The sequence below is a fragment of the Orycteropus afer genome, unplaced genomic scaffold (assembly GCF_000298275.1).
Source record: "Orycteropus afer afer isolate SDZICR_OR568_19922 unplaced genomic scaffold, OryAfe1.0 scaffold00405, whole genome shotgun sequence".
Taxonomy (NCBI): domain Eukaryota; kingdom Metazoa; phylum Chordata; class Mammalia; order Tubulidentata; family Orycteropodidae; genus Orycteropus; species Orycteropus afer.
In genome coordinates, this window is record NW_006921992.1 from 1198195 (window position 1) to 1214926 (window position 16732).

The following is a 16732-nucleotide window of genomic DNA, read 5'->3' on the forward strand; positions in this document are numbered from 1 at the left end:
ATAGCCTCATATGCATGTGAAAGGTGGACAATGAATAAAGAAGACTGAAGAAGAGTTAATATGTTTGAATTGTGGTGTTGGCGAAGAATACTAAAAATACCATGGACTGCCAGAAGAACGAACAAATCTGTCCTGCAAGTAGTGCAGCCAGAATGCTCCTTAGAAGTGAGAGTGGCCAGATTTTGTCTCACCCGCTTTGGTCATGTTGTCAGAAGGGACTATTCCTTGGAGAAAAATATCATGCTTGGTAAAGTAGAGGGTCAGCAAAAAATGGAAGACACTCAACAAGATGGATTGACCCAGAGGCTACAACAATGGGCTCAGGATTGTGAGGATCGCACAGGATCAGACAGTGTTTCATTTTGCTGTACAAAGGGTAACTATGAGTTAGAGCCAACTTGATGGCACCTAACAACAACTGCCATCAATACTAGTATTGTTGCCCATTATTTTTATGCTCAAATGAGAACAACAGGGAGACAGGTAATAGAAAGGCAGGCCAGTTCCTTCTCTGTCTTTGCCTTCCCACCCTGAGCTCTGAGCTGGGGTCAGTTTTTGTCCAAAGGAGGAAGGCATGGTTTCCATTATAAAGCCAGGTCACCTCTGAGCATGTAGGAGGGCAGAGGCGAGGCAAATGGGAGGAGGCGGCAGCAGAGCAGAGAGGAAACAGGGCATTCTGATGAAGCCTTCTGTGACGGTTAATGTTATGTGCCCACTTGGTGAAGCTGTGGTTCCCAGTGGTTTGGCCAAACACTAGTCTAGCTGCTGTCATGAAGGAGCTACATGTGACTGAATCAATTGGCCTTGGGTATACCGAGCAGATTACCTTTCAGATGTGATGTGATATAATGACCTTCCATAATGTAATATAATGCCATCCTGCAATGCAATCTGATGTAATCACCTTCCATAATGTAATCTAATCTAATGGGATCAATCAGTTGAGGTCATACTAATGTAGGGTCAATCCTAAATCTAATCTTTTCTCAGTTATAAAAAGACCAGACTACACACACAGCCTCACACACAGGTGAAGACACACAACACGTGAGGATTGTCTACAAGAAAGGGAATGCCAAGGACTGTCAGCAATCATCAGAAACGAGGAGAGGGGCTCACAGAGGGATGGACATGGCGACACCCTATTTGGACATTTTGCTTCCAGCTAATGAGCTAATAAACTGATGTTCTTAAAGCCACCCACTGTGATATTTGTAGCTCTAGGTAACTAAGGCACTTTCCCTCTCCCAATCCTCCCAATGGGCTCCAGACAGCATGGCAGGTGAGCAGTTCTCTAAAAGTATTTCAAGCCCCAGTACCCAAGGGGAAAGTGAGGCTGAGCAGGGCATAGAGGCAGGGAGGGAAGGAAGAGGCTGGCTTAGCCTGGGGGGGCCTGTGCTCACCCTGACAGAGGCGGGTGTCCTCATTCAGGTGATATCCGGGTGGGCACTCGCACTGGAAGCTGCCGAAGGTGTTCACACAGTTGCCTCCCTGGCAGAGGCCTGGAAGCTCCTGGCACTCGTCAATATCTGCCAGGAAGTGAGGTGGCCATGACTGGAGGCTACACCCAAGCAGAGGACTCAGGGGACACCCATACCCGACCCTGTACTCTTGAGGGTCCCACAGGAGCCTAAGGGCTATCCCATAGCTGTTAGGCATTTGGAGGGTTTGGGTCAGGGTTTCCCTTGAAAGCTGGACCCACTTTGTTGAGTCACTGTCACCCTGAATTCATCCCCTTCCCCCCTCATTGGATAGTTAACCATCTATCACAGTTCCCTGTGGTTGAAATATCTTCTCCAATCGCATTATTTCCTGTGGATAGAAGGATGGATGGATGAATGAGTGGATGGATAGGTAGATGGATGGATGACTGGATGGATGGATGGATGGATGGATATGAAAAGTAGTGGATAAATGAATAAGCAAGTGTGTGAATGGAGAAGATAAATGCGTGGATGGCTGGGTGAGTGGATATTAAAAGTCATGGATGGATAAATGAGCAAGTGGGTGAATGGAGGGGAAGATAAATGAGTAGATGGATGGACAGGTGGGTGGAAGAAGAATGGATCAATAAACCAACAAGTAGAAAACGAGTTGGCGGAAAGAACAGACAAAAAGCTCACTACAAATTTAAAACATAGTCCAATCCTGCTACCTGGCCCCAGACAGGAGGATCTTGGCCCCAACAAACTACCCAATCCTGCACTGTGGTGATGAGAGAAAGGTGAGGGATGAGAGAAGGCCAATGAGTGTGTGGACAGATGGATGACCTGCCAGAACTCACCTTCCAGAATGACGGTGATGGGGTTGGGCCGGAAGCCCTCACCACCAGGGCACAGGGTTCTGTACTCAGCTGCAAGAGAAGCAAGCTTTTGTGAAGGGCTGGAGCTCTGGTGGCACAGTGCCTAAGGCATTTGACCGCTAACCAGAAGGCTAGCGGTTCAAATGCACCAGTCACTCCTCGGAAGGAAGATGGGGCAATCTACTTCCCTACAGATACTGCCTTAGAAAACCAAGGAGGGGTTGCTATGTGTCAGGACCAACTCAACGGCAGTGAGGGTTTTTTTTTTTTTTGGTGTGGTGGGGTCTCTGGACATAGCCTAGGGGAAGGAGGTGATGGGAGGGCCCCACATCCCTCTACTGCACCTGTTATATCCTCATCCTTCCCCACTTATCTCCTTGGCCTCTTGGGACCAGGAGACCTTGCTCAGTCCTGGGGCTGCCTGGGGAGCCAGTATCTGTGTGTGTGTATGTGTAATCAAGCACTCACATCCAGCCTCTGAACAGATGGATCATGTGGTAGTGGCTAAGAGTGGAAGGGGCAGGGTGATTCCCTCTGATCCAAAACTAGACCCTAGTGTGATTTGAAGCTTCCCCATGAAAGGAGAACCCAGACACTCACACATGTGGACTCCTGAATAGGTAAGCAAGTGCCTCCTTGTTTCATATCTGGGCTTTGCATATGCTGTTCCCACTGTACTGTATACACCCTTCCCCCTACTTCCTGGAAAGCTCCTATTCATCCTTCAAAACCCTCTTCCTGTGGCACCCTCCTTTTCATGGCTTTCTCCTCAAACAGACCCACAAGAGACTCCACCCTCACACTCCTGGAACTGTTGGTTTATGGGTGAACTACACTGCGCAGAGGCTGTGGCTCGTCCTTCTCGGGGTGCCCAGCTCCTAGCACACATGGCATGTTTGTTGACTGACTGAGTGAGTGAGTGACACACAAACACACAGAGAAGAATCTGCAGAAAAGATCCTGGAGAGGAGTCAGACAACCTGAGAGAATGTGCTGTGTGACCCAGGAAGAGCCTCTCTTCCTCCCTTAGTGTCCCGTCACCAAAGCCCCAGCCCACAGACATGACCCCTACCACATTCTCCCCACAAGGACTCACTGGCGTTGGCCATTGGACACAGCTCGCAGGGGTTGCCCCAGGCTCGGCCCAAGGAGCAACAGCAGGAGGCTCGGGCGACGCCAACCCCTATCTCAGCACCGCAGGAAAGGCCCCCATCCCCTCGGTCGTGCGTGTCCAGGAAGCAGTTCCCAACCCGGGTGTCTAAGTAGCAGAAGGGGGCGGAGGGAAACAGTGCGTGTGACTCAGGGTGCATGACTGTGTGCACGTGCTTCTCTGTGTGTGACTGCATGCACGTGTGTGACTGTACATGTGACTATGTGCATGTGTGTGACTGTGTGTGTGCATGTGCTTCTCTGTGTGACTTTGGGCATATGTGACTGAGTGGGTCTCAGTGCACATGTGCCTATGTGTAACTGTGTACATGTGACTGTGTGTGCATGTATGTGATTTTGTGGCTGTGCATGCAACTGCATGGGTGTGACTATGCATGCATGTGACTCTGTGTGCATGGCACCCGGGTATTTCTGAACACATGGACAAGGGAACGCACACAGGGAGTAGTCAGGGAAGATGGGTATGTGTTTCAGGGGCAGAAGGTGTATTTGAACAGGGGGCAGGGACAACCACTCTGGCTGGGGCCAGCAGAAGTCCTGTTTGTCAGGAGCAGGTGAGTCCTTCCCAGCTCCACCTGACCCCAGAGCCCCAGCCTGGAACTGAGAAGGGACTCACCCACACAGCCCACCCCGCTGGGGTTCAGCTCGAAGTCTGGGGGGCAGTTGCAGAGGTAGCTGCCAGGAGTGTTGACACACAGGCCGTTGATGCAGTTCACGGGGTCTGCACACTCGTTGACATCTGGTAGAGCACTGTTAGCTGGAACCCTTCCTCGGCCCTCTTCCCTCCTCACTCAACAAGATCAAGCCCAAGAGGACAGGACCCTCCGGAATCCTCCCTGCACTTGGCCAACCCCATCCTCCCCCCAACTCCATTCCACTTGGCATGGGGGTTTGCACCTTAACAGCCTTCCCTGCCCCAGGTTCCAGAGGCCCAGCCTATAAAACCAATGTTTAGAAAATGCTTCTAAACCCAGGATCAGTAAACCACGACCCACGGGCCAAATCCAGCCCACCACTTGATTCTGTTGATAAAGTTTTATTGGCATGCAATCACACCAATTCATTTATGTATTGTCTATGGCTGGTTCTGACGTACAGCATCTCAGTTGAACAGTTGTGGCCCTGAAAACTGAAAATATTTAGTCTCAGGCCCTTTAGAGAGGAAGTTTGAAATGGGCAGGTGGGAGACCACCATGGACCACAGCAGAGTCCACGGGTGGAGCAAATGGTGTTGCTCTGCTGACCAAAAGGCTGGGGGTTCGAGTCCACTTGGGGCACCTTGAAAGAAAAGCCTGTTGATCTACTTCTGAAAACGCAGCCATTGAAAACCCAACAGGGCACAGTTCCACCCTGACACACACGAGGTCACCCGGAGTCACAACTGACTTGGTGGCAACTGTTTACTAGTGGGGGAGGGGCACACTTTCATTCATTCTATGACATCTTTTCAGGTGATGGTAAGAGACAAGCAAACCAGGTAATAGCAATGGTGGGTGGGGGGTGGCATAGGTCAGGGAAGGCCTCCCTAGGGGGCGACATGTGAGAAGAGCTCTGAGGACAGGAAGAGAGGAGCTGTGCCCCACCCCCACTCCTTCACCCTACCACCTGCCGGCCCCACACCTGTGCAGTTGCCACCACCTCGGTCCAGCTCATAGCCGTCATCACAGATGCAGCGGAACATTCCGGGCAGGTTCTCGCAGCTCCCGAACACACAGAGGTTCCCGAAAGCACACTCATCCATGTCTGCGGGGACCCCAGGTCAGTCTGCTGTGCCTGCAGCCTGCCTCTGCCCGCCCATCCCACCCCGCTGGCCCACTCCTCACCCTGGCAGGCCTGGTGGTCCTTGGTGGGGTGGAAGCCCATCTCACACTCACAGCGGTACCCACCAGGGGCATTGAGGCACTGCCCGTTCTCACAGAGGTTCATGTTGTCTGCGCACTCATCCCTGTCTGAGGGGCCCCAGGAGGTGGAGGGCTGTGATCAGCTGGACCAGGACCCACACAGGGTGGGCAGTGGGCCCCAAGAACCCTTCCCCATCATCCTGGTGTCAGAGAGTGGGCAGGCAGCCCTGGGCACTCAGACCCCCTTCCAGTGGGCAGGTGATAGTCAGGGACCCAGGGAGCAGACAGGTGGTCCTGGCCACTCCAGGTCTCAAGGAGCAAATGGGGGGTCCTGCCTGCTCCAACTCCAGCCAGTGGCCAGACAGGGGAGCAGGTCACTCAGGGAAGCCCTGGCCATTCTGATGACTGGGAAGTCACACTTCCTGCTCCCCACACCCAGAAGACTCCAGGCATCTAGAGTCCAGGGGGAAGACAGCCCCAGAGGCTCGGCACTGGGCCTGACCCTGTGGGCTGCATTCTCTCCAGCACCACAGGGAGGTAGCTGAGTGAGGGCGAGTCCCTCTGGGCCCATCCCCCCTGCCCTGGTCTCACCATCACAGGAGAAGCCGTCCCCGGCGAAGCCCTCGTGGCAGGTGCAGCGGTAGGAGCCAGGGGTGTTGAGGCAGGCAGCATGCGGGCTGCACCGATGCCCCTGGAAGGCACATTCATCCAGATCTGCGGGAGATTGGGCCCAGAGCCCAGCAGGTGGGTGCATCAGGAGGCTGCAGGGATGATGACCTGCCCGGCCCAGCACCACTGCTGGCAGACCCCGCTATGCCCACCACCCTCCCACCTCCTCGGCTCTGCCCACAATCCTGTCCCAGGTACTCACCATGGCATGTGAAGCCATCCCCCACCCAGCCTGGCTGGCACCTGCAGCTGAAGCTCCCAGGGACGTTGAGACAGGAGGCGTGACTGTCACAGCTATGTCTCCCCAGCTCACACTCGTCCACGTCTAAGGGGAGAGGGACAGCGCAGTGGGGAGACCTGTCACAGGAGGGGCAGGACCAGGGCAGGGGGTGGGAGGACACTCAGCACTCCCATGAGTCCTGGGTCTAGAAGAAATAAGGCTTCAGGTAGAGATGATGAGGCTTGGTACAGTGACAGTGGGAAGAATAAGGACTCTCCCTAGCAGGATGCTGACCCAGAGAGCCCCCCACCGCACTTTGGGAGCCCAGGAACAATATAAAAAAAAACCCAACAGCCTTCAGGAAATGGTTTGAAATGACAGCATGAGAGACTTAGGGTAGACAATGAGAGGAACTGTCTTAACGCACCCCCCTCTAAACCAGAGCTTCTAAATCCCAAGTCAACTCTATGCCACCCCTACAGCTTCTGCAATGTTCATATACTACTTAAGTGAGCTATTTACTGATAATTCATTTAAACTGGTTTTATATATATATATAAAAAAAAGAATAGAAAAGAACATTTTCTATCAACAGCTACGATATTGCAGAAGTCAAGGGTCTGCCATGCAAACTTTATCTCCAGTCCACATTAAAATAACTGTCACATTTTAAAACATTCTTCCTGGGTCACTTAAAATCAGCAAGCTTGCAAGTCCCTGGGTGGTGCAAATGGTTAATGGGCTTGGCTGCTAACTGTAAGATTAGTGCTTCAAGTTCACCGACAGGAGCCTCGGAAGAAAGGTCAGGTGATCTACTTCCGAAAAACCCTCCCCTGACAAGCCTCTGGAGTACAGTTCTGATCTGACACATTTGGGTGGCCACCAATCCGCTGCAGGTGCTCCACAGTGCCCCCTGCCGAGTTGTTAGCAATGGGGAGCCTGCTTCCCTTTGTTATGTGCCATCCAGTCAGACCCGACTCATAGCGACCCCTCCTTGGGTTTCCGAGGCAGTATCACTATGGAAGATGATTGCCCAACCTTCCTTCCAAAGAGTGGCTGGTGGGTTTGAACCGCCAGCCTTCTGGTTAGCAGTCAAGTGCCTTAGGCACTACACTACCAGAGCTTCCCTGCTTCCCCTAGAAAAATTAAACCAGTTGCTGTGGAGTCAACCCCAACTTATGGCAGGCCCGTGTGGGTCTGAGTACAAACTGTGCTCCACAGGCTTTTCAAGGCTGACTGCCAGGACTTTCTTCTGAGATGCCTCTGGGTGGGTTCAAACCCATAACCTTTAGTTAGTAGTCAGGCACTTAACTGCTGGCACCCCAGGGGACAAGGGGGTCCTCAGGGGTATTTCTCGGGTCCCTCTAAGTCGAGGCGCCATCCATGGACCCCTACAGTATCTGGCCATGCTCCGACTCCAGGGGCGGAGGGCCGACGCCATGCGCTCAGAGCTGGCCCCTCAGGGCCTGTGCACCTGCACGGTGGACACCAGCCAGCTCACCAGAACAGCCCATGGCTCCCTTCCTGATGATGTAGCCTGGCTGGCAGTGGCAGATGAAGGAGCCCTTCGTGTTCTCACAGTCCCCCTGGAGGCAGACGTGGGGGTTCAGGTCACACTCGTTCACATCTGTGGGGGGAAGAGGGCAAGTGGGAGAGGGCTTGATGCTGAGGTGAAGGGGCCGGAGTGGTGGGGGCAGGAGGGAGGTATCAGCCTTGTTGAGTGTCCTGGTCCCACAAAGTCTTCTCCTGAGGTTCTATGGTCCTGGTGGAGGGCAGCTCCCTCAGTCCCACCTCTGGGCAGCTGTGAGGATCATATCAGCCTACCACAGAGCATGCACAAGGTGTATGTTCCAGAAAGGACTTTACGGTCAAATGAGTTTACACAACACTGGGTTAAACCAAGCTAATCAGGCTTTTTACTGCAGGACTTGTCAGAGCCTTGATGCCTATATATCTAGTGAAACTACAGGATGGGTGTGGACTGGATGGCTAGATGGCATTTCCTTAATGTGTGCAGTCACAGGGTCCTTCTGCTTCTGGAGACCACTGCGAGCTGGAACTCCCTGTGGCACACTGCCTGGACAATTCTTCACAGGAAGTTAAAAATCTGATTTCCTAATCTCAGGTTAAGGAGCTCTGGTGGCATAGTGGGTAAAGCATTTGGCTGCTAACAAGAAGGTCGGCAGTTCAAACCCCCCAGCTTCTCCAGGAAGATGAGACAATCTACTTCCACAAAGATTTGCAACCTTGGAAACCCAGTGGGGATCGCTACGAGTTGGAATCGACTCAATGGCAGTGGTTTTTTTTTTTTGAGTCTCAGGTCAAGGAACTCTGGTGGTGTAGTAGTTAAGGTATTTGACTGCTAACCAAAAGGTTAGTGGTTCATACCCACCAGCCGCTCTGCTGAAGAAAGATGAGGCAGGCTAGTTCTGTAAAGGTTTACAACCTTGGAAACCCAATGGAGGTCATTATGAGTTGGAATTGACTCAATGGCACAGTGAGTTTGGTTTCTGGTTTGAGTCTCAGGTCTGCTCTGATGGGTCAGTCAAGATACATCAGTTGCCCAGGCCCCTGTGATGACCTGCCCCCAGGTGAGAAGGGGCAACCACCCACAATGCCTGTCTGTGATGACCTGCCCCCAGATGAGGATGGTGCCCACCAGCCCAAGTAGCCTGGGATCTTCAAGCAGACCTCAGAGAACATGGTTCCAAGTCTCTTTCCCACTGTGCCTGGGCTCCACTGGACAGATACCTCCTCCTCCCCCCGTGCCCAGGTAGTGGGAAGGGACATAGAACCCCTTTTTCTGCACTGATCTTTGGTGCAGCCCTGGCACAGGGACAACCCTCCCACACGCACAGTCACGGTGTGTGCTCGGGATGAACTGAATGGATCTTAGCCCCTATTGAGGTCTTAGACCCTGTGACTGCACACGGGACCTTGTTTGAGAAAATAGGGGCTTTCTTAGACATTATCAGTTAGGTTTGTGTGTGGTCGTGCAGAGCAAGTGTCTCCTAATCCTTTCTAAGTGGCATCTTATGAAAGAGAAGACTGGACATGGAGAAGGAGAGGGAAATTGCCATGTAAACCCAAAAAACATCAAAGATTGTCAGCAACCACCAGGAGCTGGTAGAGGCAGGAAGCGTTCCCCCCTCAGAGGCCCCTGGAGGGATCAATGATGCCTATCCTCTGGTTTGGACTCCCAACCTCCAGAACTGTGAGACAGCAAATGTTTGCTTGGTAAAGCTCCCATTCTGTGCATGTTGTTAGGGCAGTCTTCGGAAACTCACGCAAGCGTCAATAACCTCAGTGGAAGGGAAGAGGTGTGGGCAGTGCCACGTCTATGAATGAGATCCCGTGGGATTTGGGGTATGGGCTCAGGATCTCAATGGCCCTCAGAGCTGACAGCCAGCCAGATACCCAAAGACGTGTCCAAGTGCTGTTGGTGTCTGTCTGTCCTCCCAGGAGGCAGGCCTAGGTGTGAGCTACGGCGCTGCCTCCCCAGCTCCCCATCCGGTCCTCACCAGCACATGTGCTCAGGTCCAGCGTGGCCACAAAGCCGTCATAGCACAGGCAGCGGTGACTGCCTGGCACGTTGGAGCACTGGCCCCCGTGACAGATGTCTGGGTCCTCTTCACACTCATCCACGTCTGGGGAGCAGGAACAGGAGCTGGGTGCAGGTGGGCGTGGATGGAGGGAGAGCCCCAGATCCCTTCCACAGGCCCAGTGGGGGTGCCAGGTCTGTAGTTTGGGCATCGCGAGGCTTGGTTGGGGCCCAGGGTCTGCTTCCTCCTGTCCCCTGTCCCAGGTGGTAGGAGGGGGCTGTGCCCACCCACCTGCACATGCCCTCCCATCGGGCATCAGTGAGTAGCCCTGGCCACAGCTGCACTGGTAGCTGCCCTTGGTGTTGATGCAGCTCCCGTCACACCCACCGTTTCCCGTGTCGCATTCGTTGATGTCTGCAGGGGGCAGGTGGGGATGGAGGGCTGTGGCTGTGTTGGGCTGATTTGGGGGTGGGGTGGGGTCGGGTAATGCAGTCTCACCCACGCAGCCCTGGCGGTCGGGCGAGCTCTGGAAGCCAGTGTGGCAGGCACACTGGAAGGCTCCAATGAGGTTGATGCACCGGCCGTGGGGGCACAGGCCGGGCTGCAGGGCGCACTCATCAACATCTGTGGGGACGGGCAAGGGGGCCAAAGGCAGGCAAGTCTGCTCCCCCATCTGCCCTCTGTGTGTCCACAAGAGCTACTCAGACCACCCACAAGAATGCCCACCCATGGGCGTTTGTGCACGTGCTCACAATCATACCTTCCACCCACTCCCCCTGTGCACACACACCCACCCTGATGCCTGATGCACAGTCACACCCTCCACCCACTCCTCGTGCACATGTTCACCCAGATGCTCACAATCACACTCCCCACCCACTCTCCCTGTGCACACACACTCACCCAGATGCACACAATCACACTCCCCACCCACTCCCCTGAATGCTCACCTATGCACACGTGCATTCACACCAGATATACCCTTACCCTCCAATCACTCCCCATGAACGTTCATCTGCACACAAACATACCCCCAGATACACACTCACAATCACATCCCTCACCTGGTCCCATGCAAACATTCACCTGTGTACACACATATTCACACCTGAATACACACAATCACACCCTCTACCTCCTCCAACACAGACACTCGCTTGTGTACACACACTGATACCTGGATACACAATCACACGTTCCACCTACTCCCCATGACCACTCACCTGTGTACACACACTCACACTCAAATATACACTCACTCTCCACCCACTCCCTATGAACGCTCGCCTGTGTACACACGCACTCACACCCAGATACACACAATCACACCCTCTACCTGCTCCCACACAGACATGTGGTTGTGTACACATGCACTCAGACCCAGAGACACACTCAAATCCACATGCGCAGACACATACAAACACACCCTCCACCCACTCCCATGTGAACACATTTACCCTGTGAGACACACATTCACACCCAAGTACACACACCTCCATAAATGGACTCACATACAAACACCCAGTCACATATAAACACACGTGTTCTTGTGTCGTCACATACTTTACACACACAGAGATTCATACAAACACCTTGAACACACTCCGATATGAACACACTCACCCTGTGTAGACCCACACTCACACCCAGGGACACATTCCCATCCTCCTGCATGCTCCCACAGACTCACAAACACACTTTACACCCACTCACATGAAAATACACCTGCACGCATGCTGGTGCACACTCACACACTCTGTAGACACGCATTCACACCCACTTCCATATTTTGCTCCCATACAGTCCCACTTCACACATACAAACAGACCCACATGCCCACATGCTCTTCCATTTGCACACTCCCACACAGACACATTCCATGACCACACACATGCAACTGCTTAGATACACACCAACCCTTGCAATCTCACACCCAGGTATGTATTCACACCAGACACACAACTACACATCCCCACCTTCATGCCCACCACTTGCACGCTCCCACCGTGTGCACACTGCTACATGCTCACCCTCACAGACAGTGCCCTCAGCCGCCAGCTCGTGTCCAGGGGGACAGTGGCACCGGTAGCTCCCATCCGTGTTGGTGCAGCTGCCGCCCCGGCAGAGCAGTGAATCTCGTGCACACTCGTCCACGTCTGGGCGTGTGGGCAGAGAGAACAGGGGTGAAGACACCGACCCTCCAGGGGTGGGGTGATGTGGGTTCTGGAAGCTTCCTTCCCCCAAAGAAACCAGGAGAGTCTAGAGGCTCAGGGTCTGGCCAACTCAGAGAGCCAAGTCTGAGTTGGGAGGAGCAGGGAGAGGACAGAGGGGAGTAGGAATTCTCAGGAGAGTCAGGCTGTGAGGCTGGCAGCCCTGCTGTGACTGAGGAGGCCCTGGGGGGTCCTCACCAAGGCTCCGTCAGGTGTTGGGGCAGGGAGCAGCCAGTGGTGTCTCCTTCTATCCCCAGGGTCACCCCAGGGCCTTTGCACACACTTGACTCTCCTCAGAACAGCTCCTTCCATCCTTCCATCTTCCACCTCAGGGCCTTTGCATATGCTATTCCCTCCCCAGGGCTGCTCTTTCTGCCCTTCTTCACCTCATTGGTCCCATTCTCCTCAGTCACCTCCTCAAGACCCACAGAATGCGACATGGACCCTGGTCCACACTCCCACAAACCACATGGTGCTCTTGAATGGTTCTGACAGAGGCAACTCCCTATTTCTCTGAGGATGCATTTTAGCACCACCTGTCTCCCCGACTAAGGATCTGTGGTGGTGTAGTGGTTAAAGTATTCAGCTGCTCACTAAAATGTTGTCAGTCAAACCACCAGCTACTCCTTGGAAGAAAGAAAGTCTGCTTCTATAAAGATGTATACATAGCCTTGGAAATCCTCTGGGGCTGTCCTATAGGGTCACTATGGGTTGGAATCAACTTGAAGTAGGTTTGGCTTAGTTTTGTGGTCTCCCCCACTAGGCTCTGAGCACCAAGAATATGGAGGCCTGCCTCTTGAGCTCTTGGTGGAGTCTAAGGTCAGTCGATGCACATAAAATGTTTGTCAAATGAATTTAAAAAACGTAGTTTAGCCTAATTAGGAAAAGAATTTCTGTAAACCATTATGCTCTTTTATAAACTAAAAATCGGGTCAATTCCAACTCATAGTGACCCCCTTTGGGTTTCTGAGGTGGTAAATCATTACGGAAATAGATTGCCCAGTCACTCTTCCACAGAGTGGCTGGTGGGTTTGAACTGCCAACCTTCTGGTTAGCAGTCAAATGCCTTAGCCACTATGCCATCAGACTTGCTTATGCTCTTTTATGTTGTTGTTATGTGCAGTGGGATCGGACCCGACTCATAGCAACCATTCCTTGAGTTTCCAAGGCAGTATCACTACGGAAGTATCCTTCCTTCCCAGGAGTGGCTGGTGGGTTTGAACCGCCAGCCTTCTGGTTAGCAGTCAAGTGCCTTAGGCATTACGCTACCAGAGCTCCCATGCACTTTTATAGAATTATCTACATGTGATGAAACTGACAACAGCAACTTGAAAAGACAGATAGAAGGTTGGGGCTGTCCATCAGTTTGTGTGAATGATGGTGAAATAGTTTGGAAAAAGTTGCCAAGGAAGGTGGTAAAACTTGGAAGAATGTAACAAATATCACTAAGTGTACATGTACAAATTGTTGACCTGGTGTATGTGCTGTTGGGTATATATTCACATTCCCCCAAAATTAATTAATTAAAAAAATGAATAAAAAAGTGAATGATGGGGTGTGAGAGGCCCCTTAAATGCCAGCGTTTTCCAGGCACCTAAAACTCCGCTAGCTCTCTCCTCTTCCCGCACAATCTTCACGGGAGACCCTGCCCACCCGCAATGGTCCACCAGGGCCACTCCCTGGTCTTGGTCCCTAGACCTTCCTCCTGAGCGCCAGACCCGGCGGATGACTCCCCACAGCCCAGACTGGCTGAGACGCAGCTGCACCAGACTCTCCCACATCTGCCCCTCCTCCTCCGTCTATCACAGCAACCTCCCCATCCTCCCCTGCCCCAGACGCCACAGGCGTCCCCTGCTCCCCTGCGGGCTCCTACCCATGCAGTTCTTCATCAGCATGAAGTTGCTCTCGAACCCCGGGAAACACCTGCACTCGAAGCTGCCAGGGGTGTTGACGCAGGTGCCCTGGCCGCAGAGGTCCGGGGAGATATGGCACTCGTCGATGTCTGTGGGAGAGGGGTGCAGGCAGGGGAGGAAGTCTGTACACACAAGGGGACACAAGCCAGGGAGAGAGTCTGTCCACACACAAGGATGCACGTGCGCGGGGGGGTGTGTGTCTGTGCACATAAAGGGGCATGGGCAAGTGGTCTGTATCTGTGAACACAGAGGGTGTGAATCGAGGGGTCTGTGTCTGAGGCTGAGAGGGCGTGGGGCTGGGGCTGGGGTCTGTGTCTTACACCACAGGGTGCAGGCCAAGAGTGTCCATGCCTATACACAAGGGCTGTATGGGAGCCCCAAACTTTGGAGCCAGGAAACAGGTACCTCAATTAAACATACGGATGGATGACAGCCCTGAATGTCCTCACAGCCTCTGACCCTTGGAGCCCGAATGTAGCTGAGGGCGCCTTTGCCAACCCTCCTTTTTCAGCCAGTGTCACTGAGACTCAGAGAGGGTGGTGACCTGTTCTGGGCCACACAGCAGCCGGGTGAACGTGACCAGAGACCTGATGGCCCCACCCTAAGGGCGTGGCGGGTTGTACCTGTGCAGTTTTGCTCACGCGCGTCCAAGGCAAAACCCCCGGCGCAGGTGCATTGGAAGCTGCCCACGGTGTTACGGCAAGAGCCTTGTGTGCACAGGCTAGGGAACGCTTTACACTCGTTCACGTCTAGGGGAGAAGCAAGAAGAGTCCTCAGCCTGGGGCGCCACCAGTGGAACCCAAGCCCTCCCTGGTCCTAGCTGCCACCTTTTTCATCCCCTTTTCCAGAACATGTGCAGACGGCCTACCGGCTCCCAAACTCACTCTTCCAGCTTCGTGCCTGCTGGACCCACAACCTCCACCTCCCAGCACACCTCCTCTGCAGGCCCCTCTACCAGCCCACCTCCTGGGCGGCCCCGCCCCAGCGCACCTTTGTAGAAAGGCCGGCCAGACAGGAAATCCTGGCTGGTGAAGCCCAGCCCCCGTGGGCACAGATTGGTGAACTCCAGGGAGCCAGACCCCGGGCATGCCTCGCACTCGGCACCCCACGCCATCCCGATGGAGCAGCAGCAGACGTCCATACGGTACTTGCCGGGCAAGGGGGCCCCACACTCGTCCTCGTCCCAGCGCAAGAAACATGGTTCCAGGCGCATGTCTGCATGGAAAGTCACCCGTGGGGCAGCCACCTGACTATAAAGACGCAGCGGCACCCACCTGACACTACCTTGTCTACAGTCGATGGATGTGTGATGGATTGTGTCATGTCAAAATATATCTGGAAGTCTTAATCCTTGTACTTGTGAATATGATCCAGCTGGAAATAGGGATTTCCTTTTGTTATGTTAATGAGGTCATACTAAAGAGGAAACCAGAAAACCAAACCAGTTGCCATGGAGTTGATTCTGATTCATGGTGACCACATGTGTGTTCATAGTTTTCAGTGGCTGAGTTTTTAGAAGCAGTTTGCAAGGCCTTTCTTCCAAGGTGTCTATAAGCAACAAAGGAACACCAGAAAATAAGAGAGGGGCCACAGAAGGAACTGCTATGGCTGAGATCCTGATGTGAATACTCACCTCCAGAACTGTGACAAAATAATTTTCTGTTCATGAAAGCCACCCACTTTGTGGCATTTTGTTGTGGCAGCCCTAGGAAACTAAGACATCTGGGAAGAGTGAAGTGGGAGGGACTCCCTGCTGTGATGTAATGACATCACACAATGGTATTTTAATATCAACTTACACTGCTATCGTGTTTACAGTGTGCTAGGCGTTGTAAGCTCATCAATTCATTAGTAACATTTAAGCCTCAAAATCACACCAAGGGAACAATATGATTATCACACTTACTTTACAGGCAAGGCTGAGGCACAGAGAGGTTAAGTAACTTGTCGAAGGTCATAGTTAGTAAGAGGTAGACCAGAGTTCAAATCCAGGCCATTTGGCTCCAGATTCCATGTGCTTGCTCATCCCTTGGGAGCTCTGGTAATGTAGTACCAGAAGGCATCTGACTGCTAACCAGAAGGCTGGAGGTTTAAACCCAATAGCTATTCCTGGGAAGGAAGGTTGGGCAACCTACTTCCGTAGTGATACTGCCTCAGAAACCCAAGGAGAGGTTGCTATGAGTTGGGTCTGACTCGACGGCAATGAGTTTGGTTTTTTAGTTTATTAGTCCATTAACCTCCCTCAGTACAATCTGATAATGGTCAAGTCTGCCTTAGCATCAGAGATGAGGGTATAGGACAGGATTTGGCAAATTATGACCTGTGGGCCCATTGTCTGTTTTTCTAAGTAAAGTTTTATCGGCACAGACATGCTCATCCATTTATATGGTGTCTGTGGCTGCTTTTGTGCTACATGGCAGAGCTAAAAGTAGCTGAAACAGAGACTGTCTGGCCCACGGAGCCAAATACATTCACTCTGGCCATTTACAGAATCTACAGTCAATGCCGCTGGAAATAGCAGTCAAGAAATCAAGTGACTAATCACCCTTCGGGCCTGGAATTAAACTCACTCACTCCCCAGGCTTCCAGGTGAGGAGAGACAACACAGGGACGCCAGAGTAGCAGGCTGGAAGAGCAGGAGAAAGGGGAAAAAAGCCTTGAACCCGGACAGAAGAGCAGTCAGCCCCAGGGATACAGGTGAGGAGAGACAACTCAGGGATGCCAGAGTAGCAGGCCAGAAGAGCAGGAGAAAGGGGATCAAAAGCCAGGAAGCCAGACAGAGGAACAGTCAGCCAGGTGGGGGTGACACGAGAGGTCTCCAACAGCAGGACAAACTTGTCTGTCGGTTTGTCCTACTGTGGTGAC

The 16732-nt window shown here is 52.9% G+C and overlaps 1 protein-coding gene across 1 annotated transcript in view; it reads right to left on the reverse strand.

Moving 5' to 3' along the window:
- Window positions 1-16732, reverse strand: part of FBN3 (fibrillin 3) — a 123632-nt gene that overhangs the window by 46852 nt on the left and 60048 nt on the right. Inside the window, exons 20-35 of the mRNA XM_007953714.1 lie at window positions 14858-15082; window positions 14491-14616; window positions 13828-13956; window positions 11775-11900; window positions 10243-10368; window positions 10036-10158; window positions 9724-9849; window positions 7704-7829; window positions 6185-6307; window positions 5905-6027; window positions 5296-5421; window positions 5093-5215; window positions 4089-4211; window positions 3399-3560; window positions 2285-2353; window positions 1404-1529 (exon numbers count right to left, since the gene is read on the reverse strand). Of these exons, the coding sequence (XP_007951905.1) occupies window positions 1404-1529; window positions 2285-2353; window positions 3399-3560; window positions 4089-4211; window positions 5093-5215; window positions 5296-5421; window positions 5905-6027; window positions 6185-6307; window positions 7704-7829; window positions 9724-9849; window positions 10036-10158; window positions 10243-10368; window positions 11775-11900; window positions 13828-13956; window positions 14491-14616; window positions 14858-15082 (2082 nt within the window). The remainder of the gene's footprint in view (window positions 1-1403; window positions 1530-2284; window positions 2354-3398; window positions 3561-4088; window positions 4212-5092; window positions 5216-5295; window positions 5422-5904; window positions 6028-6184; window positions 6308-7703; window positions 7830-9723; window positions 9850-10035; window positions 10159-10242; window positions 10369-11774; window positions 11901-13827; window positions 13957-14490; window positions 14617-14857; window positions 15083-16732) is intronic.